Source organism: Chenopodium quinoa, unplaced genomic scaffold (genome assembly GCF_001683475.1).
Source record: "Chenopodium quinoa cultivar QQ74 unplaced genomic scaffold, ASM168347v1, whole genome shotgun sequence".
Lineage (NCBI taxonomy): Eukaryota > Viridiplantae > Streptophyta > Magnoliopsida > Caryophyllales > Amaranthaceae > Chenopodium > Chenopodium quinoa.
Genome location: NW_018744093.1, coordinates 2,875,743 through 2,902,514, shown reverse-complemented (window position 1 = coordinate 2,902,514; position 26,772 = coordinate 2,875,743). Strand labels below are relative to the sequence as shown.

Sequence of the window (26,772 nt, the reverse complement as noted above, 5' to 3'; positions counted from 1 at the left end):
ATTTGTTGTGATGGATGTTGCTCTTGGCTTGCTGTTTTTTATTTAATGGACAAAAGTCTATTGACTGGCCCTATCTCTTCTGTTCATGTATCACTAAAATTTACTGATTAGCCAGCATAAAAATTTGACATACTTTTTAAGTTCATCTTTTATTATTTTTTCTTGTGAACTCTGTCATGCTCTCAGCAGGAGAAAGTTATTCGTTCTAAATGTTATCTTTCCTATCTTAGAACTTTTCTTGTTATGCTATGAAATGGTAAATTGTTCTTTTATGTATTTATTATGGATTTTTATTTCTTTTGTAGGAAGCAATACGTAGGGCTACTGTTGCCCGGAAATTTGTCCCTGTATTCATGGGCACTGCTTTCAAGAACAAGGTATTTGGATCGATGCCCTTTTTTCTTCAATCTCTCTCTCTCATGCTGCTTTGTTTATATTGAATTGTTGTATAATATCCCCACCCCTATCTTGATGTGCAACCTATTTTCTTTTCTATTACCATACATGTATTCAGTGTTGCTGTTTCCATATGGTCTCATAGACATACTGCCCTCCTAAGTGTTTTGTTGCTATCAAGGCATAGAGTTGCTGGCTCTTTCTGTTACTAGAAGACCAATGTGTACCAAATTGTTTTGTGCTCCTTTCTGTTGCTTGTATCATTATTATTTACTTAGCTAAAGGTTTCAAGACTTTTTTTTAATGAAAAATTCGTTGAATTTCTTATCGAGTTAAAAATAGCTGTTGAGGTTTGCATATGTTTGCTGTTAATGTATATTTTTTTACATTGATCGTAGGAGGATGATTTAGATAAAATGCCAATAAGGCAATAGGAAATAAAATTTTGCTAATATATGATAAGTAAGCTGATTATTATTTATCGATGGCTCTGCTTTGTATTTTCTAAACATTCTTGTATGTCTTAAATAACAGGGTGTTCAGCCACTTCTTGATGGAGTTCTCAATTACTTGCCGTGTCCTACTGAAGTCAACAACTATGCTTTGGATCAAAATAATAATGAAGAGAAGGTAATTGTCCGGTAGTAGTAAATAAGCAGTTAAAAATTAGTTTGTCAAGTGATTGTTTTACACATCAATGATAACTAAGTTTTTTTTGTTTAGGTATTGTTACCTGGGTCTACAACAGGACCTCTCGTAGCACTGGCTTTTAAATTGGAAGAAGGACGATTTGGTCAATTAACATTTTTGAGGTACTTATAATGCCTTTTTTTTTTTTTTAATTTTTATAGATAATTAATGTTGATGCTTGTTTGTTTGTTGATGTATCCAAGTTTCGAACTACGGGTCATATTTATTCTGGTGGTAACGATCCATATATTCGTCCAGACAAATTAAACACTAGAAATTCCGTCTTTTTAAACCTGACTTTAAAATATTGCTGGTGTTCGATTTTGGTGCAGAATATATGAGGGCGTCATCAAGAAAGGGGACTTCATACATAATATCAACACTGGAAAGAGACTTAAGGTATATATGTCTGATGTTGCCATTTGGTGTTACTTCTTTACAGAGTGGTATGGGTCAAGGTTCCCAACGCCCATATTAGTATGATGTTCATCAGAAAGGGGTGAGACTGGTTTAAAATATGAAAAATAATCTTAATGTAATGTACTTGGTAGCATAAATCTTCCACGATTCCATCTACAAAAAGAAATTTTACAAACTAGAACTCAGAATTAAACAGGATTGCACCTCGTACCCCCCTCTATTGTGCATAGGGAACTCATTCTCTGAGTTTTTATTCCTACTTCCTCCATTTCAAATTGGCTGATACATTTTTACTTCAGACACTGTTCACAAACGCTAATTCAACTAGCTTTTTTGATTTAAAAAAACTTATTCATGGGATCTTTTCAGATTCCTCTCAATGTGTATATTCTAAATTAACTTATTTTATTTTTTTTAAATAAATTTTATTAATTGATGAGATATTTACGGTTATTTTATGCATTGGCATACGTAATCTTAGAAATGTGTCTAATAAATTGGATTGGAGGGAATATATATTGTGCTTCCCTTTTCTAAAAATATGTGGACTATCTGATTCATCTCCACTCCTTCCTTATTTGCTCATGAGGCTATGGAAAGGACATTAATTTTCTACCTTCATTAATGCCTTTTTCCTTTGGAGATTAAGGGTTGGTTGTTCAACCTTTTTATTGTTAAATTACACTACCTTGGCGCCACATATATTGGTATTTCTCTTATTTGCTTAGAAGTTAGAATTGGACACTATTATTCTAAATTTCTGCGTTATATTTACTGAGTATTTGAAGTATCTTTGTTACTCCCAATTAAGTGTCCCATTTGTCTTTTGCTCGCTTTTAAGGGAGGTGAATAAATAAATAAGATAGTGAGGTTTGGTTGATTAAAGATGAATATAACAAACAAGTTAGTGTGGTTTGGTTGGTTAAATGTGAATTAAAAAAAAATAGTGGGTTTTGGTTGATTTAAAATGAATAAAGAAAACAGAAAAAGGTAAAATGGTAGTTTTATTTAGAGACGATGTTTTAAGGAGAAAAGAGACTTTTATTTGGGGACAGGGAGTATCTGAAATTGTTTGTTTTTTGAATCTGTAGTAGTGGTTGTATTAATTGTATAAATGTATACTATTGACTCTATTAAATTGTGCCTTTTTTTTCACCTTTTCTGCATTGACATCAGGTTCCTCGCCTTGTACGGATGCATTCTAATGAGATGGAGGTTAGTGCTTTGTCAATAAGATCCTCTATATGCATTTTGTCATTGAATGTTCTTGTCAACAAAGTGAATTTTTTGACCTATGCATAGTCAAGTCTTGATGCATCCTTTCTACCTTAGTAAGAGATTTTTAGATTAAGAAATTTTATTGTTTGACACTGTTAGTTTTTTTACTAATACTTTCACTTGGGATATCTCATGTAATAGGACATTCAAGAGGCACATGCTGGACAAATTGTTGCTGTATTTGGAGTCGATTGTGCTACAGGTCTATATACTTTCTAAGATTGCTATTGAGTGATTATCCCTTCCTTTGTCCTTGTATGAATCTATTAGGGGTTACTGATAAATTGCACATCATTAGTTGAACTTAAGTTTTATTTACAAATGATTGCTTTTTAATTTTGAACAGTACTCTATGTATAATTATATTTATAGACTACTAGGGTTGGGATATAATGAAAACATCTTAAAGCAAGAAGGATGACAACAATGAAAATAAGTGTCGAGAGAAAATTTTCTTCACTTTATATGATAACCATATCTAGAACAAGTCAAGATGGAGAAGAAGCTTAAAATGGCTTAGGCTTTATCACACGCTTTCAAACAGAGTCGAGAAAGAGATAATTGGTCTATTTAGAACTATTACTTTGGAGTAGCATGTTGGATTCTGCGATCTACCCAGGCACGACATCCAAATCCGAGTCTGTGTAATATAGTTTGTGGGACTAAGTGTGGAAATTGTTTTTGGCTATATTGTTATGTGCATAATTTTGAACCAGATTGCATATATTTTCAAAAAAATTATTTTAATTTTTCCTCAATTTTATTTATTTATTTATTTTTATGCATATTTAGTTAAAGAAAAAAAATTACACATATCTTCTTATGACATGTCCTATATTTCTTTATGACATGTCCTCTATTCTATATTTCTTTATGACATGTCCTAAAAGATAAATTTAAAAACAGGGAAGTTTAGAACTTTGAATAAATTTTGTCCATTTCCCCTTTTGATTCTCTTTTAACCCTACAAGCCTCTTTATTAATGTTTAGATATAATTATGTTTCAGGTGACACTTTCACTGATGGAACAGTCAAGTACACTATGACTTCTATGAATGTTCCTGAGCCAGTGATGTCATTGGCTGTTTCACCAGTTTCTAAGGATTCTGGAGGGCAGGTGAGTACTGGGGACTGGCAATTCTTGATGCAGGTGTGGTACTGCCTCATCTAACTGATGCATCTGTTATTGACAGTTTTCAAAAGCATTGAATCGTTTCCAGAAGGAAGATCCAACCTTCCGTGTGGGGTTAGATCCAGAGAGTGGGCAGACGATTATTTCTGGTATGGGAGAACTACATCTATCCATTTATGTTGAGCGCATCCGAAGAGAGTACAAGGTACTATTTACAATAAAGCTCATGGTATTTAAAAAATCACGAAGTATAAAGTGTGTATATTATATCAGGATTTAACCTTTTTTCGATGTAGGTTGAAGCACAAACAGGAAAGCCTCGTGTTAATTTCAGAGAAGCTATTACTCAACGTGCTGAATTTGATTATTTGCATAAGAAGCAAAGTGGAGGTCAGGGTCAATATGGAAGAGTGTGTGGGTAAGAAGAAATTGTTTGATTTTTTTTTTGGTGCAAGGATCCTTAAATTGGAGCTTTTGAAGATATTTTAACGTGCCTGTGAAAATGAGTTTTCCTGCCACCCCCTCTCAAACCAAAATGGAAAAGAATGCCATCTCCTAGAAAAGATGATATATAAGAGGGTAAAGAAAGAAATCATCTAGGCAATTTTACCAAAATCTGAATATTATATAATTTTCAAATGCTATAACCTAGTATATACATTTCTTCCACATGCCAGCGGATGTCATAATTTTTCAATATAGGTCTCCGAAGAAACTAATACATAGATATTTTGGCTCTCATTTCACTCACAACTCCGATACACCCTAAATAGATATAGTGGAAAGCTCTCCACTGATCTATGAAGGTACCTAAAAAAGTTGGGTAGCTGGAAATGCTCTTTACTTGGGAGTTCTGTAATTGTATGTTGCATTTTTCAAGCTACTCTTTATGTTGTTTTTTTGCAGTTATGTTGAACCACTTCCTATGGGATCGACAACCAAGTTTGAATTTGAAAACTTGATAGTAGGACAAGCTATCCCCTCAAACTTCATACCAGCAATTGAGAAAGGATTTAGAGAAGCAGCAAACTCGTGAGTCCTCATTTGTTTATTTTATCATTTAAAGATTTACTTTAACACATTCTTTTGAAAGGATTGGATGTTTATAGTTTATTTATTTATTTATTTTTTAATGTAATTTTTACGTATTAAATTTATTTTGGGTATGTTTTAGTGCTTCTTGGCAATAAGTTTGGTTGGTTATTGAGAAATTAACTTTTTTTGTTTAGGGGTTCCCTTATTGGACATCCGGTGGAGTATGTTCGTGTTTGTTTAACTGACGGTGCATCCCACGCTGTGGATTCTAGTGAACTTGCATTCAAGTTGGCTTCAATATATGCCTTTAGACAGGTTTTTTCATGTCCCTTTTTTAAATTCTGCTTCAATTGCAATTTGTTGGTCCCTTTTTTTTTTGCATTTTTGATTTTCCAAAAATTAGGCATTAAACAGTAATATTTCCAAATAATGCATATGTTAATTCTCACTTAAATATACAATAATGATTCAGTGAGTTATTTTTATTGTGTAATCTGTAAAATATTTTGCTGTACTCTGTTATCGTTTTTGTTGTTATTGTTTGGTAGTATGTTGATAATGTTGGAAATCATCAATGTTAAATGAATCATTTTTTGAATTTAGTATTGATGAGCAAGATGTCAAGTGAACTCCACTTGTTTTTTTTTTCTTTTTTCCTCCCTGTTTTGTGTACGAGAAAATACAAGTTTCTCAACATGAGAAACATTTATTGTATCTCAAAAGGGTATGTTTGTCATTTTCAGTCAATAAGTTGGATAATATTGTAATTTTGTCTGATAAATAAATGAATTCTGAGCAATAACAGAGCAGCTTCAATGAAGAACTTAAGAACAACCTTCATGGACAGAAGTTCGGTGAAGATATCGAACCGGAGCTTTAATGGAGGAGGATGATGCATCTACCCTTTAGGGTTAACCATGACCCTTATTTCTCCATTGTTTCTTAGGGTTTCGTTTAATTTGGCGGCAAAGCCGCCGAAACACGGTGGTGGAAATAGTAGTTCACGAGAAAAAAACTCGACAGCTTTAATGGAGATAGAGGTGGGTTGCGGGTTGGGATCTAAGGAAGATGATGGAGTTGATTTGTGGACAAAGATCTGAGGAAGAAGGAGACTGGAGGAAGAAGGAGATGAGGGGAAAAAGTAAATAAAATAAAATATATAAAATATTAATAAAGTTTGTTTTAATTACAAAATTGCCATGCTTGAGAAACGTTAATGTTTCTCCTATTGAGAAACTGGGGCATGCCCTTTGTGTACATGTAATAAAACAGAAAATCAGAAGTATAAGAAGAGAATATGGGGAAAATTGATAGATGATCGTAATTTGATCTTACAATCCAAGTCTCTCGAGTGTATGGACAGTTCCAAACTACAAAAAAGCTAATATGGAAAACAATTTCTGCTTGCTATGCCCCTTCCTGATATCCTCAATAACACTGGACTTCCTATCCCTCAAACAAACTCTCATGCTTACTCTAATTAACTAATTTGCATTAACAAAAGTGCTCCTTCCCCTTGTATACCAGTGTTGATCTTTTTTGTTGTTTACATCTTATTTCAGTGCTATACAAAAGCAAAGCCTGTGGTACTAGAACCAATAATGTTGGTGGAGGTTAAAGTACCATCAGAGTTTCAAGGTTCTGTGACCGGTGATATCAACAAGTAAGTGGTTTTCGTTGATCTGCTATCCTAATTATGTGAAGACTTCCTATCTGTTTGTAGTCTAATGCATTCCTTTTGCATTTTTTATAGGAGAAAAGGTCTGATTATTGGTAACGACCAGGATGGTGATGATTCTGTTATTATTGCACATGTAAGTACGATTCTTCTCACATCAAAAACAGGATACCTCAGTAAGACCTGAGAATGATGTCCTTAGTTTCAGTGCAAAAGCTGATTGTGTCTATTTTGCGAGTTACATGTTTACTTCGTTTTTTTTTTTGCATAAACAGCGTTTCATAGTAATTATAGTTCATATGCATGTCACAAGAATATTTGTAGGTCACATGTATGTTATTAGTTAATGAGAGTCAGGTGGTATAGAAAGCAAGTAGTTCTGTGTCGTTGCTTTTGGGGGTGACTTAATACTTGCGTGAATTAGGTGTGTATGAGTGAACTGTTTACCCATCTCCAAACTGATTTTTCTAAAAAAACCGTGTAGAGTTTTGCTGGAAGGATTTTGTTAGAAACTTAAAAAAACTTCACTGAAAAGTAAAATTATTAAAATGGAGCAACATCTATCTAAAAGAAAAAAAAAAAGAAAAAAGAAAAAAGGGAGCAACTTAGAAAATACAAGGAATTTGACTGTGGGACGGGGAAGAATTTAATTAATCTTGATAGTATTTTGGTGTCACATAATAGTTATCACTTTCAATGTGCGAAAGTTATTTATAGGAAAATTTATTTCTTCTCTGTCTTTACAGATCCCTTTGAACAAGATGTTTGGATATTCCACAGACCTGCGCTCAATGACACAGGTTAACTTTTTTCACCATGTATACTGCACTTCTGTTACACACGTAGTTGTGATTTAACCTTCTTTCATCTCCAACACAGGGAAAAGGTGAATTCTCAATGGAATACAAAGAACATTCTGCAGTTCCTCAAGATGTGCAGATGGAATTGGTGAATGACTATAAGGCCACAAAGGCAGCCGAACAGTAATAGATATGTTAACGGAAAGGAGAACTTTACATGATACGCTTTTTTTGGATATTCAAGATGCTCAGATAACAGTCATTCAGTTAGCATGTAGGTGAGTTTCATGTCTTATGCTGACTACAGATTTTGGTAGCTGGAATAATATGCCGATTGATATACCCCAGGGTCCTCTGATACTTGAGGAATGTGGGTCATTCCTCTAAAAGATAGATGATTTTCTTTGTATAGTTGTATGCTCACATTCTTTGTTAATTATAGTTGATGCTGTATTTGCAGTTTGGAAAACTGAGAACTCGCCCTACGCCCTATGTCCTCTTTCTCTGATAATTTGTTTTTGGCTCTTACTTTAGCTTTGGGAAAAAAGACATCACCCACCATCATCCTCTGGATTGTTTTAGACTGATAGTTCTAGTCTACTACAGTGTGGTTATAATATAAACTCTGTTCTTTTTGTAAAATAAAGAACCGAGGATACAGTTTAGCATATTACAATATTTGTATAGTCTGTGGAATTATAGCTATAGCCAAGGAGCTATATGCGTATCTTGGCACGAATAAGACTATTTACCAAACCGGAGAGAACAAAGTAACTTACTACAAAGTATTTCCTTTTTATCTTAAGTTTGCAGCGAAGTCAGCCACAAGTCTTGATCAATTTCAGATCAATTTCCCTGCCTTTCGTTACACTTTCACTCCTGCACTTGATCTTTCTTTCTTTGAATTTCCTTTACCTCTGCTAGGAGCCTAGTAGCTTTCACTTATTTCAATCAAACTACATCTGAAGGAACATGCGCAATTTTTAAGTAAATCGGCAGTGAAACCAACGCAAGACTAGGAAACCAAATAATGAGAGTAACACCTCATATATAGGGTTCACCCAGTGACCCAACCCAAACCTAGGGTGTCTTATTCTATGCAGTCACAAGCTAAGAACGTTGTTGTTTAAGTCGGACATTTTGGTTGCTAGTTTGTTGCTTGTCCAGGAGACTTGGTTGCCTATAGACTATTGTTGGTCGGAGCACAGAAACTAGGGAAGTTGTTTTGCATTTGGAAGTTCTCTAGTGAACGATTATGTATTTACACTTTTGGTACTAGGGATTAACCGTTAATATCTAATTGGAAATCAACTGGTGCTACTGATTAATTAAATTAGGGTGGAAACTAGGAAGCAAATAAAACACAGAGCAATTTTGTTGAATTATTATTGCCTTTGCCTATCATACAACATCTTTATATACACCAAGATAAATCGTTATTTGTTATTTCCATCGTTTTGGCGGTAAATGGATGGAATTTTATCCATTCAATCATATCAAAAGCCTTCATATCATTGAGGGTACTCTCATACTAACGATTGAAAATCATGCTCAAACAAATCATTGGTATGATTAATATGAAATCTTTTCCCTTGCCCTACTTTGCATGAATTTGTGATAGATTATGCATGAATTTTGACTTAAGACTTCGAAATACAATTATTTTACTACTCCCTTTGCTTTCTTATAATTGTATAGTATCACTTTTATTGCAATGTGTGTTGAGACATGACTTTGACTACTATAAATTTTATGTATCATGATTGATCCTAACAATATAGTGCATAACATGGAATTTTAAACGGAGTATATTAATAAAAATAATCATGAGAAACAGAGAGGATATATCAATATACTACTTGAATCAGCAATGTATATTAGTAATAATCATGCTTATATCCTCTCTAACTTGCCCCCCAGACTCGATTCGGAAGCATGACCTCTCTGTTTTGGATTAGTGAAGGTTGATTGTAAAGGCGGTTTTTTTTTTTATTAATAATCATGTACTAGTGCCGATGGGGTACCATTTCGCTTTCTAAATGACCTTGATATCGACTCTAAGAGTGGTGATGTTTATTTCACTGATTCAAGTTCACAATATCATCGATGGTATATATAAACTATATTAAAATTAAAATTAAATTTTTATAATTTCGAAGTTTTGCAAAAAAACCTCCTTATAAAGCAATTTTTTTTGAGTAAACCTCCTTTTATATATATATAATTTTTTTTTTCTTTTTTTGCGGAGTCATACCTTAATCAATTTTTTTTATAAAGTCATACCTTAATCAAATTTTGCAAAGTCATACCTTAATCAAATTTTCCGGCGTTGACTACCCCAACCCCACCCACAAAACCACCCCCTACTCAGGCCCATTCACGAAATTACCCCCTCCTTAGCTCCACCCACAAAACCACCTCCCATCCTCATCCCCACCAATGAAATCGAACCCCCTCTTTTCCACCACCCTGCAAAATCTAGGTTTAGGGTGTTTCGAGTGTAAATTTAGGGTTTGGGGGGCGCGACTAGGGGCGCTAGTGCCGACAGTGGAGGAGAGAACGGTGGCTAGTGTTTCGGGGTTTTTTGATGTCCTGCGGGAGAGTTACAATTCCAAGACCGACCTCTAGACACCTGCAAAACAACGGAGACTCCTGTGGGTAGAAGTTTCGCCTCCGACGATCAAGTTAGAACGTGTTTGAGGAGTAAAGTGCGAAAAGTAAAGGGTCTCTCTTGGATTCCAAGAGAGTATCTGCAATGTGCAATTGCTCAGCTCGAGGTGTCAAGTGTCTGACTTTCTCTGATTATGAGTTAATGTGTATGTGAATTAATTGTTTCTAAATGATGTTCCTCACAGGGAACATCTCCCTTTTATAGGGTGTTGGAAAACGTGCCCAGTACTAGGTTTCAGTAAATCTAGGACTGAATGGGCTTTGCCTAGGAATTTGGGCCGTTAGAGGCCAGTTTCCGGGTTGGCTATCTGTCTGCCACGTGTCGTGGCCTGATTGGTCCACCCTGGACCTCTCACGAGGTGACACGTGGTGGACTCTGGTTGGTCCACATAGCGGACACGTGGCAGAGTGGTCCACGTGGTGGGGAAAGATCCCCTAATCATTTGCCCCTCACAGGGGTGACGTGGCATGCCACGTGGCGCCTGTGACAGGTGTCCCGTTATGATTGTCTAACGGTTTTTACCGTTTTTTTTTTTTGTTTTTTTTACCCTTGAAATTCCCCCCTATAAGTAGGGGATGTCCAAATCATTTGGACATTCTAGAAACTTTTTCAGACAGAACTTTGGACTTTTGCTCTGACATTTTGGACGACTGCCGCTTGCTTTTAGACCGCCTGTTCTCAGACCACCTGCTTCTTCAGTCGCACGATTTTTCAAAAGTTCAGACTTCTCTACTCAAAGGTAACCGCCTGTTCTCTTTTGCACTTTCTCTTTGTTTTTCTTTTTTTCAAAAATGGTAGCTCAAAAGCACACGACACGACCTAGGTTAGTGATCAGCCGGTCACTGGGACGGCTGAATTTAGAACTAGGAGTGCCGCCTGTTCTCTTTTGCCCTTTCTCTTTGTTTTTCTTTTTTTCAAAAATGGTAGCCCAAAAGCACACGGCACGACCTAGGTTAGGGATTAGCCGGTCACCGGGGACGGCTGAATTTAGAACTAGGAGTGCCGACTTCCCCATGCTGACCACCCTTTGCGAACTGCCCCAAAATCCGATTGTCTATGTGTCTGCGCAGGACACCATGGCCAGAACAAAGAGAACGACCAGGATAACAAATTTAGACGACTCATTTTATGCGTTTGTTAGCGAGATCTCGGACGTGCCACTAGGCGTCCCAAGCACCCCAAGTGATTCTATTTTGGCATAATCAAGGGAGGAGGTTCAGAATGACCCTCCTATCATTGATCTATCCGAGCAGGCGGCTGCTTTGCCCGAGAGCTCGAGTGATGACTCTGAGCCCAACATCTCGAGTCGGTACTCTGACGACTCTAACGAGAAGCACTCTCGTCTACATACAGTGAGAGAAATTCATGAAGTGGGAAAAGGAGAGAAATGGGAAGAGCCGACTGCCACCCAAAGAGACGTGTATGCCCCTTACTATTGCCACGTTCCTAAAGGTAGGCGCAGGGCCATGTCTGAAAAGATTGGGAGTTTTAGGGCTGACTATGTAATGGGTCATGGTTATATTCTTACAGTGCCGGATGCCGAGGATACGATAGTCTGGCCAGAGAAGTCCAGCTACAGGGACGAGTGTTTTGGCTGCTATTAGGCGGCTATTAAAGTTGGTTTAAGATTTCCTCTACATCCGGTTGTACAAAGGATTTTCAATGGGTACCAGCTGGGTCTCTGGCAACTAGCCCCAAACTCTTGGTTCAACATCTTGGGCTATGTTTCCGGCTGTGAGATGCATGAGGTAGAGCCAAGCTTTGAAGCATTTTCTCAACTGAACTACCTCAGTCGGACCCCAAAAACAAGCGAGACCGGCTGGTTCTAGCTGACTAGCCACAAGGGCTACATGATGACCATGGGGAAGGAGAACAAGTGGAACGATTGGAGGAACACCTTCTAGATAGTCCCTCACTCTGACAAGGTCAAGAACAAGAAGTTCAATAGGTGGAACAGGGATCCACCTTACTTGATAGGCAGATCTGATCTGCCGCCTGTTCCTCGAAGAGCAAAAGAAGAGATCCTAGACCGAGGGCTCTTCAAAGTTGATATACAGGCGCACCCCAAGACTGGGGTGAGGGAGTTCATCCCTCAAAATTACATCCCAAAGTATAACTGGTTATATGATGGGATATATCTGGCCGCCTGCGGCCTTAGCGAGGAGATGCCGAGAGGTAGTGGACCGTTTGTTAAGAGTGTCTTGAAAGACTTGGTTGATTCAGCGTCTAACCATTTGATTCATCTTTGCAGATAAAGCTATGGACAAAATCTCGGCCTCCAAGAAAACAGTTGCCCAAATCTGCGCGGCCATTCTGGGCAAGCGGTCCACTGAGGAGTCGCCTGCCAAACAGGCGCCCAGGGTGAGTTACTTTAACTTAGCACAATTTCTTGTTTATATCTGTTGCCTGTTTATGACTCAATGACTTGTGTTGCAGAGCGACGTAGCCAGACCTTCCTCCTCTTCCCAGCCAGACCCCAAGGAAACAGACGACTGGGGATGTGTCAACTCTTGGCAACACTAGGAGACAGGCGGCCAAAAGGCAAGGAAGGACTCCCCAAAGCGGGGGAAGAATTGTGGCTACCCTTGGGAGCAGCCGGCCTCCGAGAGAGAAAGAGGAAGCGAGAGGTATAATTTGTTCAAATCTCCCAAGTTTCATCATGCAACCAACTCCTCTGAAATCAGGCGGCTTGCTTTCTGTTTTTACGCCGCGTATTAATCAGGGCCTACTTTGCAAATGCCCCTCAAGAGATGGACCTGGTTCAAATGGCCAAGTCCATGCTGAAGGCCATCCCTGTTGAGGATAGGGAATCTGTTAAGGGAGTCGACACTCTTAACCTTGAAGCCATCATGGCTCTCCTTGCCGAGGTATACTTAGTAAAAAGTTCTTTTTTTTATTTAAATATTTTCTTTGTCACCTGTAGCTGACGACTGTTTTTGGTCGAGTGCAGTCTATGCTGCGAGTGTATGGTCTACGCAAACCCATATTCGAAAAGAACAAAGAGGTAAAAGCTGCAAAGGCCATGACTGCCTCTGATTCTGATAAAGCTATGTTCCGGATAGCTCAAAACGAGATTCTAACCACTAACATACTGTATTACCAGGCGTCCGCCACTTTGCAGATCAAGAAGGACTTAGAGGCGGCCAAGAAGAAGATCTTGGAGTTGGAGAAGTCCGTAAAGGACCTCAAAGCTTAGATGGCGCCTCTCAAGGAGGCGGACAAGGAAGCCGAGGGACTCCGCGCCCGGGTAAATAAACTCAAGGGCCGCCTACAGAATCAAGAGGCTGACCTCACCCAAAAGCTTAATGAGAAAGCTGGCGAGGAGAAGATGGCCATTGTCCAGGATATGATGGACAACTGCTGCACCATTATGAAGATGACCTGGGCGGCCCTCTTCCTAGAGTCCGGCTATGAAAAATGGGAGAGCCAATTCGCCGCCTGTACTGATCAATACAACAAGAAGATCATGGAGCAGGCAGACGGCGAGGAGGATAAGGCGTCTGACTCCACTTCCGGGGAGTCGGACCAGGAAGAGGATGATAAGGAGGAGGCGGATGCCGAGGAAGAGCCGCCGCAGGAGGAGGCGGATGCCGAGAAAGAACAGTCGCCGGTTGAGGATTCAAACCAAGCGGCTGCCGACACTGAACGTCCTCCAACTGTTTGAACTCCCATTTTTCTTATATGTCAACTTTCTTCGGCCTGTGTGCCGCTTGTTCTGTATCATTACCCGACCAAGGGGCCGGGGTTTATTGACAATTTCAATTTTTAACATTTCTTGTCGGTCTCCTGGCCGACTGTTAATATTAAACATCCGACCGTTTTTGCCGGTTTCTCCAAATTTTGAAGTTTTTGAAATTTTGCTTTTCATGAATTTTGCTAAGTGTATGTAGCTTACTTCTTGTTTTCATGAATGCTTTATATACTGACTGTTCTTGCCCCTAGGCGACTAGCACCTGGTTTTCGAAGGTGAGTTGATTGACTTGGAATTTTTGATACTTTGAGTATTACTAATTCTAGGTCAATCAATCACTATAGTGATTGCCCCAAACCAGGCGGTCAGTCGGCCATTGCCCAGGTGAGCACCTAGCATAACTCGGCTCTCGGCCTTATAGTAAACCGCAATATACTAAGTTTGTACTTAGTTTATTTTATTGATCGCAAATAGTCCGTCTGCTTGGTGCTTGTACAGAACAGGCGCCAATCTGGATGTTTTTAACCAAAGTAGCTTCCACGGTGTTGCTAGCCTAAATAGGAATATTGGCCGAATGCCGTCTATTTATTACAAGGACAGGCGGCTTCATTCGTACCTTTTAGATTCCATTGTAGGTTGGGTGAGTGACTATAAGTTAACCTTTTGAGGTTAATCAGTCTCCGTCACTTGAACTTGAGTAAATAGAAGAATCAGTCGGCCGTGGCCGCATGTTGTTTTTCTGTTTATAATTTTTAGGCCTTTGATCGTTTCTCGTATGGAAACAGGCGGCGCTTGGAATATTCAGCCGTAGTAGTCGCCTAGAGGTTTACAAGCAGTTACTGCTTGCTAACCTTTAAAAGGAATAGTGGCCGAATACCGTCTGTTTGCCAAAAAAAAAAACAGGTGGTTTGGTTCGCACCGTTTAGGTTCCATTCCAAGGTTGCCAGTGTGACCATGAGTTAACCCTTTGGGTTAATCAATCTCTGTCACTTTGATTTGAGTGAGTAGAAGAAATAGGCGGCTTTGGCCGCATGGTACCTCTTTTTTCGCCAAGTTTTGCTTAGCTATTTACTCAAATTATGCCGACTATATTGTCCCAAGCAATAACAGGCAGTTTCTCACTTAGATTTTAACTGTCTACCGCGTGTTCGCAGTAAAGCGGTACGTTAATCTTTGTCTCAGGTCAAACGATTGCGAGGTTGTCTTGGAGACACTCGGTAGGGCTGTTTGTTTTTGATTTATAGAGCAATGTGCTACCCAAATGGGAGATGCTCTCAGCGACGAATTCACCCGGATGGATGTCGCCGGACGCCTGCTCTTTTTTGGGACAGACGTATTAGTTTAATTTCATAAGGATCATCCGACCATGGGCCTTAGGTTGATCATCTGGCCTGTGGCCTCGTTAGGTTGTTCAGAGAAGAACAGTTTGCTAAGTTGTCTAGACTTAACATTTTTACTCATGCGAGAGTAAGTGATTAAAAGAAATAAGGACGACTGTGGATAGGCGGCTTGCCCCACTAAGGAGACTTGCAAAAAACTGAAAAATAAATTGCAAATTTTATTGATATGCTTTCACATACAAATAATTTACAAATCCTAGAAGTAGTACTTTTTCAAGTTGTCTACGTTCCAAGTTCTGGCTAGCTGCCTTCCGTTTGGTGTTTTCAGGCGGTAGGTGCCGCCTCTAACTTCTTCATAGATTTGGTAGGGGCCATCCCAATTAGGAGTCAGCTTTCCCTGTTCGTTGGCCCTACCGACTGTTTCTATTTTTCGTAACACAAAGTCCCCTACTTTTAGGGGCCGCTTGTGCACTCTTTTATTGTAAGCTCTCGTCATTCTCAGATGCTAGATCTCATGGCGCAAGGCTGCATTGCCCTTGCGTTCTGGAAGTGAATCCAATGCTAGTCGCATGGCCTCCCAGTTAGCTTCTTCGTCATAAAGCATGACTCGAAGAGTCGGCTCTTAGTGCTCAATAGGCAGAATAACCTCTGCTCCATAAACCATGAGAAATGGAGTTTCACCAGTCACCCCTTTTTCAGTCGTCCTGATGGCCCATAGAACATGCGATAGCTCGTCAGCCCATAGGCCGCCAGCTTTTTCAATCTTCTTTTTGATGCCATCAGAGTTTAACTTGTTAAAGGCTTCAACCTGGCCGTTTGCTTGGGGGCGACCGACTAATGCAAAACAGTGAGAGATCCCTTGGTCTGCCATTCAGTTCTTGAGAGCAGGCGTTTCAAATTGAGGTCCATTGTCAAAGACCATAGACATGGGTACCCCATACCGAGTGATGACATTTCTCCAAATAAAGGAGATGACATCTTTTGTTTTAATGACTTTGACTGCTTCTGCTTCTACCCACTTGGTGAAGTAGTCGATTGCTACCAAAATATATCTCCGTCCGCCTGTAGCAGGCTTATATGGACCCAGAATGTCCATGCCCCATTTGGCGAATGGTACTGGGCTATGGATAGCCGTCAGGTCAGTGGCCAGACGATAGATGAGCTTGCCAAACCTTTGACACTTGTCACATTTTTTCACCATCTCTATGGCGTGTGCTTCTAGGGTAGGCTAGAAGTAGCCATGCTGCTTGGCTCTCTTTGCTAGGGTCCTGCCGCCTATGTGGGAAGCACAAAACCCTGAATGCAAATCTTCGAGGACCTCTCGGCCCTTTTCTGGGGTAACACACTTCAAAAGTGAATGAAGATAGCCTTTCTTGAAAAGTTCCTCTTTATAAATTTCAAAGTTGGATGCACGCTTTTTCATTATGATCATCTCTGGGTAAGTATCAGGCAGAGTGCCGTCTGTTAAGTATGCCCGCATGCCATCCATCCAGGTTGAGCTTCGATCAAGGACTCCAACGGGTTCCTCTTCGATGCTCCTTTTTTCCATCACTTCCCAGAACACTGATCTTGGTGTGTCATAAGAGGCGGATGATGCTAATTTGAAGAGAGCATCCGCCTGATTGTTCTTAGACCTGGGCACCTGACTTAGATGAAATTCATCAAGTGTCCCAACCTCTTCTTTGACCGCCTGTAAATAGTTGATCATAGCCGGATGTGTGGCTTCATAGTCACCATGGTATTGGCTGACGATCAATTGTGAATCAGAACAGGCGTCCACTTTCTTTGCCCCAGCCGCCTTACACATGCGGATTCCAGTTAGTAGGGCTTCATATTCTGCCTCATTGTTCGAGGCCTGGAACTTAAAACGCAGTGCATATTCATATTTGTCCCCTTCATTGTGGACAAATATGACGCCTGCACCACAACCGTTCATTGTGGAGCTCCCGTCCACATATACCTTCCAGACTTGGTCAGGATTTTGTGGATCAGCCGGCCTAGTCATTTCAACAATGAAGTCGGTAAGTGCCTGCCCCTTCACTGCTTTCCTTGGCTCAAAAGTAATTTCTAGGCTTTGCATTATTTCAATTGCTCATTTAATCATTCGACCGGATGATTCCATGGTTGTTAGTGGCCGCTTGATTGGTTGGTCAGTGTAGACCACGACCGGATGTGCCAAGAAGTAGGGTTTCAGCTTCTTAACTGCCATGAAGAGGGCCAGGCCAAGTTTTTCAGCCATGGGGTACCGTAACTCAGCATTTTTTAGAAAATGGCTGATAAAATAGACGGGGAGCTGGCAGCCATCTCTTTTAGTAAGGAGAACGGCACTGAGAGCTTGATCAGAGACGACCAAGTACATGTATAACACTTCCTTTGACAAAGGGCTGACGAGGCAAATAGTGCAAGTGTTCCTTCAACTTTTGGAAGGCCGCCTCTGCATTCGTCCCCCATTCAAACATAGTCTTCTTCTTGATTGCTTGGAAGAAATAGAGGCACTTGTTGCCTGACCGACTAAGGAATCTCCCCAATACCTCAGGACAACCTGTTAATTTTTGAACTTCCTTTACAGTACAGGGCGATTGCATGTCTATGACCGCCTGTATTTTTTTTGGATCGGCCTCTATCCCCTTTTGATCAATTAGAAATTCGAGGAACTTCCCAGACTCAACACCAAAAACACACTTCTTGGGATTGAGTATGACCTGGTGTCGCCTGAGTGTGGAGAATGTTTCTTGGAGATCTAAAAGATGGTCCGTCTAAAGTTTGGATTTGACTATCATATCAGCAATGTACGCCTCCACATTCCTTCCAATTTGATCAATGAAGACTGTATTAATCATTCTCTAGAAAGTAGCAGGCGCATTCTTCAAACCGAACGCCATCACGGTATAGCAGAATAATCCCCTGATTAGTGACGAAGGCCTTCTTTTCTTGATCTTTTTTCCACAAGGGTATCTGGTGAAAGCCTGAATAGGCGTCTATGAAGCTCATCAAGGCATAGTCGGCTGTAGAGTCGACCAGACTGTCGATCTTTGGGAGAGGATAGCTATCCTTTGGACATGCCTTGTTCAAGTCTGTGTAGTCTGCACACATACGCCAGGTTCCATTCGACTTCTTTACAAGGACAACATTGGCAACCCAATCAGGGAAGTAGCATTGCCGAATGAACCCAGCATCTAACAATTTCTTCACCTCGGCGGCTGCCGCCTGATTTCTTTCTTCACCATGGTTCCTCTTCTTTTGCCTTACCGGCTACTTTTTGGGAGCCACAGCAAACTTGTGGACAACTAGATCCGAGCTGATGCCTGGCATTTCGTCCACCTCATAGGCAAAGATGTCTTTGAATTCTTTTAACAAGTGGTGCAAGTCTGCACCAAGTTCAGAAAAAGCAGCCGTCCCAACCTTAACAGCCTGGTCAGGACGAGAGTCATCCAGGATGATGTCCATGTGTTCACCAGCCGGCTGGGGATGGAGTTCATCCGGCCTTTAACTGGTCAGTGGTTGCTATTGCCTGTCTTTTTTTCTCGGCCACCATTTGGTTGGCCTTTCTCTTCTTGCCGGCTGCTGTTGCAGCAGGCGCGACTTTCTTGACTTGGTCAAGATCAGTAGTTTCTCCACTGGGGCCGGCTGCAACCATAGTGGGCTTGACATCAGAGAGGTAACACTCCCTAGCCATCTTCTGGTCTCCCCCTAGGGAGCTGACTATTCCATCATCTCTCTCAAACTTGAGAAGCATGAGAGACGGAATGATAATAGCCTTGGATTCATTCAGGGTGGGACGCCCCAAAATCATGTTGTAGGCCGTCAGTTCTTCAACAACTAAGAACCGGACCACCATGTGGCGTCCCTCCCCTTTCTCGCCCAGACGAATAGGTAAGTCTATTCGACCTACCGGATGTACCACACCACCCCCAAATCCCACTAAGGGATGAGAGACCTGGTTCATACTCTCGGGCTTGTACCTGAGCTTGGTCAGGCACTTGTGACTGATGAGAACAGACAAAATCCTGGTGTCAATGAGGATTCGGCCAAGTCTTTAGTTGGCCACTTTGCATTCGATGATAATAGGGTCATCATGCGGCCTTCTGATTTTTCCCCTATCATCCTAAGTAACTACAACTTTGGGGAAAGAATCTTTGGACGCCTGTCCCTCGTCGACCGAGTTGATGTAGAGCTGTTTGATGTAGTCCTTGTTACCCTTGATTGTTGGGCCGCCTCCAAAGAAGCCGCCTGCTATTGTATAGATCGGAGTTTCATCAGTATCCGAACTATTAGTAGAGTGGGGCTTCTTTTTGGGCGGCTTCCCAGTGTTAGTTTGTAGGGTAACTTTGGACCTCAGAACATAGGACTTGAGAACCCCTTTGTCAGCCAGGCGATCCAGCAAACGGTTGAGGCTATAACATTCGTTGGTGTTGTGGCCAATGTCCTCATGGTATTGGCAGTATTTGTTTTTGTTCCGAATTTTGGCGGAACCTCTCATGGGGGCCGGCTTCTCAATAGAGACTTGGTCCTTAATCTCCATGAAGATGGAGTAACTATCTTTATTGAAATCGTACTTTGGGAAGTACGTCTTTGCTTCTTTCTTTTTCTTCCAGGATGGCTGTTCAGTAGTATCAGCTACTCAGACTTCTTTTCTTTTCTTTTCTTTTCTTCTTTCTTAGCCGGCTGCGATGGCCGACTCTCTCTCTTGTCTGACCTCTTTGAGTTTGACTGCTTACTGATGTTACAGAGCTCGGTTGCCTGTATATAGGCGTCCGCCTCCATCAGTGCCCCTTGGAGGGTAGCTACTCTCTTTCTGATGAGGTCGAACTTGAAGGTTGACCTGTCCTTCAGGCCTCTGAAAAAGTCTGTATAGGCCACCTCATCAGACAATTCTTGAATCTGAATTTTCATCAGATTAAACCGCCTGATATATGAGCGTAGCCCTTCCTTCTCTCCCTCCTGTATGGCTCCCAAGTCAAGACTTGTTTTCTTTGCAGGAATATTCATTGAGAAGTTTAACGTGAACAAATAGCAAGCGTCTTGAAATTATTGATGCATCTAGCTGGCACGTTGCCGAACCATTGCTAGGCGACGCCCTTCAACGTGGCCGGGAAGCATCTACACCATGTGGCATCGTCCAACCCTTGAAGATACATAAGGTTGGTGTATGCCATTAGGTGGTCTTCTGGGTTGCAGGTACCATCATAAGTGCCTACCAACACATTCTTCACCTTAGCCGGCTGTGCAACCCAGTTATTTTCTTGGAAAAAGCTGAAGGCTGTTCCTCAAGTCTTAGCAGTTGGAGCTGCCAGTCCAAGGGCTGGACATTATGTAACACCCCCAAATCTCCCTCTACGGAATATGTAGAAAATACGTATAAATACCGTAGAGATAGACTGGGGCGTATTACCGCCGCGTGATAACACAAGGCTTATACTTTAAAATACTTTTGCAGCGGAAATTCTTTATTCTTAATAATAAAACTTTAAATAAAACTTGTTCATAATTTGTGACACAAAAACGACTCCAACTTTTCCTAAGCTAGGTGAAATTCTCGTGGACTCCCGTATGCATCAATCAACTTCCACCTGAAACATTCACCTGCTTACCATAAATGGTAAACAGGGCAAAGCCAAAACAAAAGCACGTATTAGCAAATTATGCTAAGTAGATTATGTGTAAGATAAGTAAAACATAATTTAAATCATTTATATTTAATTCATAAGAATTCCAATGCCGTACTCAAGTAAGAGTTTTTCCAATTCAATTCTTTCAAGACAAATTTAAAAACTCAATCGATTACGTTCCAAAACCAATTCCTCACTAAGTGTGCACACCCCCCAAGTGGTTTACTTTATGAACAAAGGCCAATCTTGAGGAAAGGCTAGGTCATGCAAAGTCCATAGCCTTCTCTAATCCATTCCCTAAGTGGGATTCATAACCATATCGATTGATTGCTTAAAAGCACCTTTAAAAAAAAATCCGTTATTCTTGAATATTAAGAAACCTGTAAATCAATTTTAATCCAATCCTTTTTAATAATTTTAATCGCAATTCAAAGCCTCTTTGATTAACCAAAATAATTAATTTCAAGCTATCATATAACACAATTTCATATAGTAAAACATAATTTCATACGGCACATAATTTCATAAGAACTATATTAAAACATAATTTCATAGTCAACTTTTGAAGGTATCAAACCAAATAACGTACCTTAATTCCGAATATCAATCACCACTTCGCACTTTCAAAGTTCAATCACGAATACACCTTGCAATTAACATAACCATACGGTTATCACAACCTCTTTAGACATAAACCCAAATCTAATGTGCATGGACTATAAAACTCTTTTAAAAATAATACTTTAATATAAAATTATAACTGTGAAATAGGTAATTATATTTTAGAAAACTAACCATGAAGAAAATAAAGGAATAGGATTAAAGGAAATTGAATTTGCGTTGGAAAGGATAGGCAGAACTTGCAGAGGTCATAACGCCTTTGATATAACTCCGAATTGGGTGATTCTTGAGCCTAAACTCAATGATTTTTTCAGAGGAATAATTTTTTGTGAAATAGAAAAATCCAAAAACTGACCAAAAGTGCCCGAAAATTGGCTCCAAAGATATACGGGCAGATTTTCTTTTAGAAAAGAGGAAAAGAAAAATAGGAAAAGTTTGAGGGAAAAGAAGAGTAAAAGAAAAGAAGGGAATTGAGTTTTTGGTGTGAAGAATATGAGATTTATGAGGGAGAATTTATAGGTGTTTAGGTGATGAGTTTATAGAAATTTAGGGTTGTATAATTTATGGAAATTTTAAAGAATAGAAATTAGGGTTTTAAATGTATGGAAGGATATTAGATTTTATTTGGTCATTAAATATTATTTAGTAGGTTTTGAGCTTGGAGTGCAAGTATAGAATAAGATCAAGAGATTTTAGATTTAAGAATAGAAATAAGGAATTTTAAAGGATTTTTAATTTTAATAAAAAAAATTAAAACCATTTAGAAAATTCACGAGTGGCCGAAAATATTGAGCTTAATATTGCTCAATATTTTCGGTCCTTCTATGTTAATTTAAGGGTTTTGTAAAATAATTTATTTACCTAAAATTAATAATCCCATAAAATTTATTTGTGAAAATTAATAATTGAAGAATAAAAATAAGATTTTTATTAAATAATTAGGGTGGCCGAAAATATTGACATATAATAATTAATTAAATCAGATTTTTATTGTATAAAATCCGAAAATTAATATATTTCATGAAAATAATTAATTTAGAAAAATATTAAAACAATTTAGATTTTTATTCTATGAAAACTGAAAATACATTTTAATTAATCTACCGAATTAATATAATTTCGGTTTAGCTATTTAAATTTTGAGAAATCAAAAATACTATTTATAAAATAAGTATAAAATAGTTTCATTTATTGGATTATCCAATTTAATTAGTTTTGTAAAATAATGATTTAGGCGCCAAAATTTAAATATCATTTTGGCTCCAAAACTAAAATACTCTTTAGAAAATAATTAATTTAGAATAATACGTCAAAATACGAGACTAAAATACCTTTCAAAAATACGGGGTATTACACATTATGTGTCGCCTGCCCCCCGAAAAGGGTAGGCTGCATATATGGTTTTCCATACGGCATGTATGGCTGTTGAGGCGCATACAGGGCTGCCTGGAACATCTGAGGACAAGAGTGAGCGGACATGCCGCCTGTCTGGTCCTCTCGGTTTGATTGAGAATAACTCATTGAGGTTTGCTGGATTATCATCCGAGCATTGGAATATGTTTTCTTGGAACCATCCGTCTGTACATGCCGGATGACCATCCTCTTCCCTGGCTCAGGGTACCGAAGTCTGGCCAAGTTTATCAAGGGCTTCTGTCCTTCCCATGGTTTAGGGTAAGGAGTGACCTCTCGGTCTTTGACCGACTTATTCCTCCCAGAATGAGAGGGCTTCTTGGCCGAGTGTTCCTTGGTAGGGACAACCGTCTTTTTATCAATAAGATCATTTATCTCCCCTATGAAACTTGTCAGGAGAGTCATGACCTCGTTTCTAGTGATTGGGGTGGATCCTTTAGCCACCTGGAGCTGAACAGTCACTAGGTTTCAGTAAACCTAGGACTGACTGGGCTTTGCCTAGGAATTTGGGTCGTTAGAGGCCAGTTTCCGGGTTGGCTATCTGTCAGCCACGTGTCGTGGCCTAATTGGTCCACCCTGGACCTCTCACAAGGTGACACGTGGTGGTCTCTGGTTGGTCCACGTAGCGGATACGTGGCAGGGATTAAGTGGTCCACGTGGCGAGGAAAGATCCCCTAATCAGCTAGGGCTATAGAGGAGGGTTTAGGGTGGTCAACGCCGTGGAAAGGTGGTTTTGTGGGAGGGGCTAGGGAGGGAGGTGGTTTCTTGGGTGGATTGAGGTAGTCAATGCCGGAAAAAAGGGTCAAACCTCATTTTCCAGCATAAAGGTATGACTTCGCAAAATTTTTTTTGATTAAGGTATGATTTCGGAAAAAAAAAACATTAAAAGGAGTTTTTTTTTAAAAAATGTTTATAAAAGGAGGTTTTTTTTTTTTTTCAAAATTTCCTTAAAATTTAGGAAAATTTGATTTGAATAATCCAACCTTTACGCGATTTATTTTAAATAATCTAACCTTTTGATTATACATGAATAATCCAAACTTTATATCTCAATTTATTTATCAGGCCAAACCGGTCACCAACCTACAACACTAGGTTATCTTGCCACGACGTGTCGCGTTTTGATTCGTCTAAACATATATATTTTTATTTTAAAATTTTTTAAATCTTAATTTTTTTTTTTACTTTTAAAAAAACTGATTTTTTTTTTCCAATTTGTCCCTTCATTAAATCCAGCCACCATGGCCCTCACCACCTTCTTCCCGGCCATCCTGCCTTTCTGGGCACAACCCACCTGAAACCGGCCACAAACCCACCTCGAAACCAGACACCCCCAAAACCCCACCGTTGAAACCGGTACACCCCGAAACCCCCACCACACACCGACACCGCCCAAAACCATCTCCCCTCTCACCGACACCGTTCGAAATTCCCTCCCCTTACACTAGCGTAACGCGCAACCCTCTCCCCTATCACGCTACTACCCTCCTCCGGCAGCAATTGCTAGCAGCCGCAATAGATCGTCCCCGTTGCTCCCTCACTAGCGCCACCAATTGCACTCCATTTTACAACCCCTCGCGCAGCCCACACATTGCGGGGTTGGGTGGTTGACGGGGAGATCGAGCAGGAAGGCAGAGAGGAAAGGGAAGGGCGGGAAGAGTACATGGGTGGCAGAGGGGAAGTGGAGGATGGCTAGGAGGAGGAGAGAGAAAGAGTTTTTATTTTTATTATTTTTCCTTTATTTTTTATAAATTGAAAAGAAAAGAAAAAAAATTTACTTGAAAAACAGGTAATTGGAATAGGATATAAAGCTTGGATTATTCATGTATAATCAAAAGGTCGGATTATTAAAAATAAATCGCGTAAAGGTTGGATTATTCAAATTAAATTTTACTATAATTTATATATAGTAATTATAAAAGTTATTAACGACTGAAGTAACGCATTGATAAGTGTATAATGAGAATTGTTGCATTTAAAATAATTCAGAGAAGTATATATATACTGTACATATTTTTATTGTCATTTTACTTGCAATGACTAAACCGTTTTTATGTTAATATACAGCGGCGGACTGGGCCTTGTGCCTGGTGGGTCAAATGACTCACCAGGGCCCAAAAAAAATTTTAAGTTTTTTTTAAAAAAAAAAAATAAAAAAAAAAATCTAACTTCAAGTCCCGACACTTCCTCAAGCCCTAGCCCACTGCCTCCTCAGCTGCTCTTCCCTCTTCGCCTCTTGACTTCCTCTTCGCTTCATCTTCACCAGACTGCCTCCACCCAGCCACCCTCCAGTCGCCTGCTCTGCCTCTGCTGCTTGCCTGCTTGATGCTTTCCTGCTCCGTCTCCGTGGTCACTGCTCTTCGCAATCGCTTCGACGCAATTGCTAATTCACTAGTAAGTTGATTTCTAATTTTTATTTTTAATTTCTTATCTTCAATTTAATTCAGTCTAATTAGTTAATTTTATTAAACTTTGGTTTAAAATTTGGTTGATTTGTAGTTAACGCTTCCTCTTCGCTCATCGGCTCACGCCTCGTCGCCTCCAGTGCTGGCCCTGCTGCTGGCCCTGCTGCTCCGCCTACTCGCCTCAATCAGCGTCTGCCGTCTGGCAAGGTAATCATCAATTTATTCTTTTTTTTTTTTTTTTTTTTGTGAATTTCTGTTCAAATTTGCATTACTTGTTGCTTAAAATTAGTATATACGATGAATGTTCATTGAATTTGCATTATTTGTGTTTTGACTGTTAAATTGAACTTATTAGTTTATGTGATGCCGGACATTGTATAAGACAGCTATTAGTGTAAGGAGGATTATAAATTTATAATTAGATTACAGTGTGGACTGGTTAGTGGTGCTAGTCGCATATTCGGCTGGAAGTTCCGTATAGACTAGGCGGATTCAGAAATTGTAAAACATTGTGTCTGAATTGTGGTTACATAAACCTTAAATCATTCTTAAGTTTTTTCTTGTGATTGTTGCTGTAAATTGTTTAAACTGTTATTACACGGAGAACAATAGTTAGGGTGTTTATTAGCTTGTTAGTTATTAGTTTGTTAATTTTAGTCTTGTAATTTCAGAATGAAGAGAAAATGCATTCCAAGATCCAGGAAAGAGGAGTAAGATGAGTGAATTTCATAAAGATGATAGAGATTTAGTGAGAAGAATTTACATTCAAAGAAAGCCTTGTCAGCCCAAAGACTTTGTATTTCCTCAAACTTCTATTTTTGGCAAAAACCGTCGCTTTTGTGCTAAGTGGTTTGGTACTTGGACTTGGCTTGAGTATAGTGTGGAAAAGGATGCTGCCTATTGGTTGTATTTTGTATTGTTTGAATATTTGGATGTATTTTTTAGTACTATTATTTGGTTGTTTGGTAAAATTTTTTTTTTACATATTTGATTATCGATTGTGACTGACCAGTCGGAAATTCCTGGGTCCGCCACTGTTAATATATAATCATTCATAGGGAATTTCGGGAAATAGATATGAAAGATCGAAGTGGAAGATTGATGAAGTATAACCCAAACACGATACGTGTGACCGTGTTAGTTAGAGGTTTATCATTCGCAAACGGAGTAGGTTTGAGCAAGAACAAAGACTTCATATTTGTTGCGGAAACAACTCTATATCAAGTGCTAAGGTACTGGCTAACCAGTCCAAAAGCCGGAATAACCGAAGTGTTTATGAAACTTACAGGACGACCAGATATCATCAATCGAAACGCTTATGGAGATTTTTGGATCGCGCAAAACCCGACTAAACCTATTAAAATCAACGAGGGTGGAATGATACTAGAAAGTTTACATACAAATGATATAGTAGATTGTAGTGATGTGAATGAAATTCACAATAAGTTGTGGATAGGTTCTGTTATTCAAAAATATATTATCTACACTAGCTAAATATTGTTTGTAAGCCTACTTTTGGGTTATATATAGAAAAAAAAATGTTTGTAAAATTGCATTCGTAAACTTTTAAATAAAACAGGGCAGCTAATGTGCGCA

General features: G+C 39.4%; 2 protein-coding genes and 1 long non-coding RNA gene across 4 annotated transcripts in view; 2 read left to right on the top strand and 1 right to left on the bottom strand.

The window, feature by feature from the left end:
- Window positions 1-8,227, top strand: part of LOC110692144 (elongation factor G-2, mitochondrial-like) — a 14,391-nt gene extending 6,164 nt beyond the window's left edge. Inside the window, exons 5-20 of one of the 2 annotated variants that reach the window (XR_002505400.1) lie at window positions 306-377; window positions 931-1,026; window positions 1,120-1,208; window positions 1,419-1,485; window positions 2,683-2,721; window positions 2,926-2,986; window positions 3,792-3,901; window positions 3,978-4,121; window positions 4,213-4,334; window positions 4,823-4,948; window positions 5,146-5,266; window positions 6,514-6,614; window positions 6,705-6,765; window positions 7,376-7,429; window positions 7,509-7,707; window positions 7,890-8,227. Coding sequence is in view for 1 of the 2 variants with exons in the window: in XM_021869145.1 (XP_021724837.1) it covers window positions 306-377; window positions 931-1,026; window positions 1,120-1,208; window positions 1,419-1,485; window positions 2,683-2,721; window positions 2,926-2,986; window positions 3,792-3,901; window positions 3,978-4,121; window positions 4,213-4,334; window positions 4,823-4,948; window positions 5,146-5,266; window positions 6,514-6,614; window positions 6,705-6,765; window positions 7,376-7,429; window positions 7,509-7,616 (1,371 nt within the window). In the remaining variant the exon portion in view is untranslated. Of the gene's footprint in view, window positions 1-305; window positions 378-930; window positions 1,027-1,119; window positions 1,209-1,418; window positions 1,486-2,682; window positions 2,722-2,925; window positions 2,987-3,791; window positions 3,902-3,977; window positions 4,122-4,212; window positions 4,335-4,822; window positions 4,949-5,145; window positions 5,267-6,513; window positions 6,615-6,704; window positions 6,766-7,375; window positions 7,430-7,508 lie in introns of both variants that reach the window. The other variant, XM_021869145.1, reaches the window with a different exon arrangement.
- On the top strand, window positions 7,622-26,772 carry LOC110692086 (protein STRICTOSIDINE SYNTHASE-LIKE 10-like). The gene is made up of 3 exons (XM_021869070.1): window positions 7,622-7,707; window positions 9,440-9,538; window positions 26,235-26,772. The coding sequence occupies exons 1-3, from the start codon at window positions 7,622-7,624 to the stop codon at window positions 26,668-26,670; spliced, it is 621 nt and encodes a 206-aa protein (XP_021724762.1). The 3' UTR covers window positions 26,671-26,772.
- On the bottom strand, window positions 20,583-21,576 carry LOC110692143. The gene is made up of 3 exons (XR_002505399.1): window positions 21,536-21,576; window positions 21,330-21,386; window positions 20,583-20,714 (listed from the first exon to the last, which is right to left on the bottom strand). It is a non-coding gene; the product is annotated as an uncharacterized LOC110692143 (long non-coding RNA).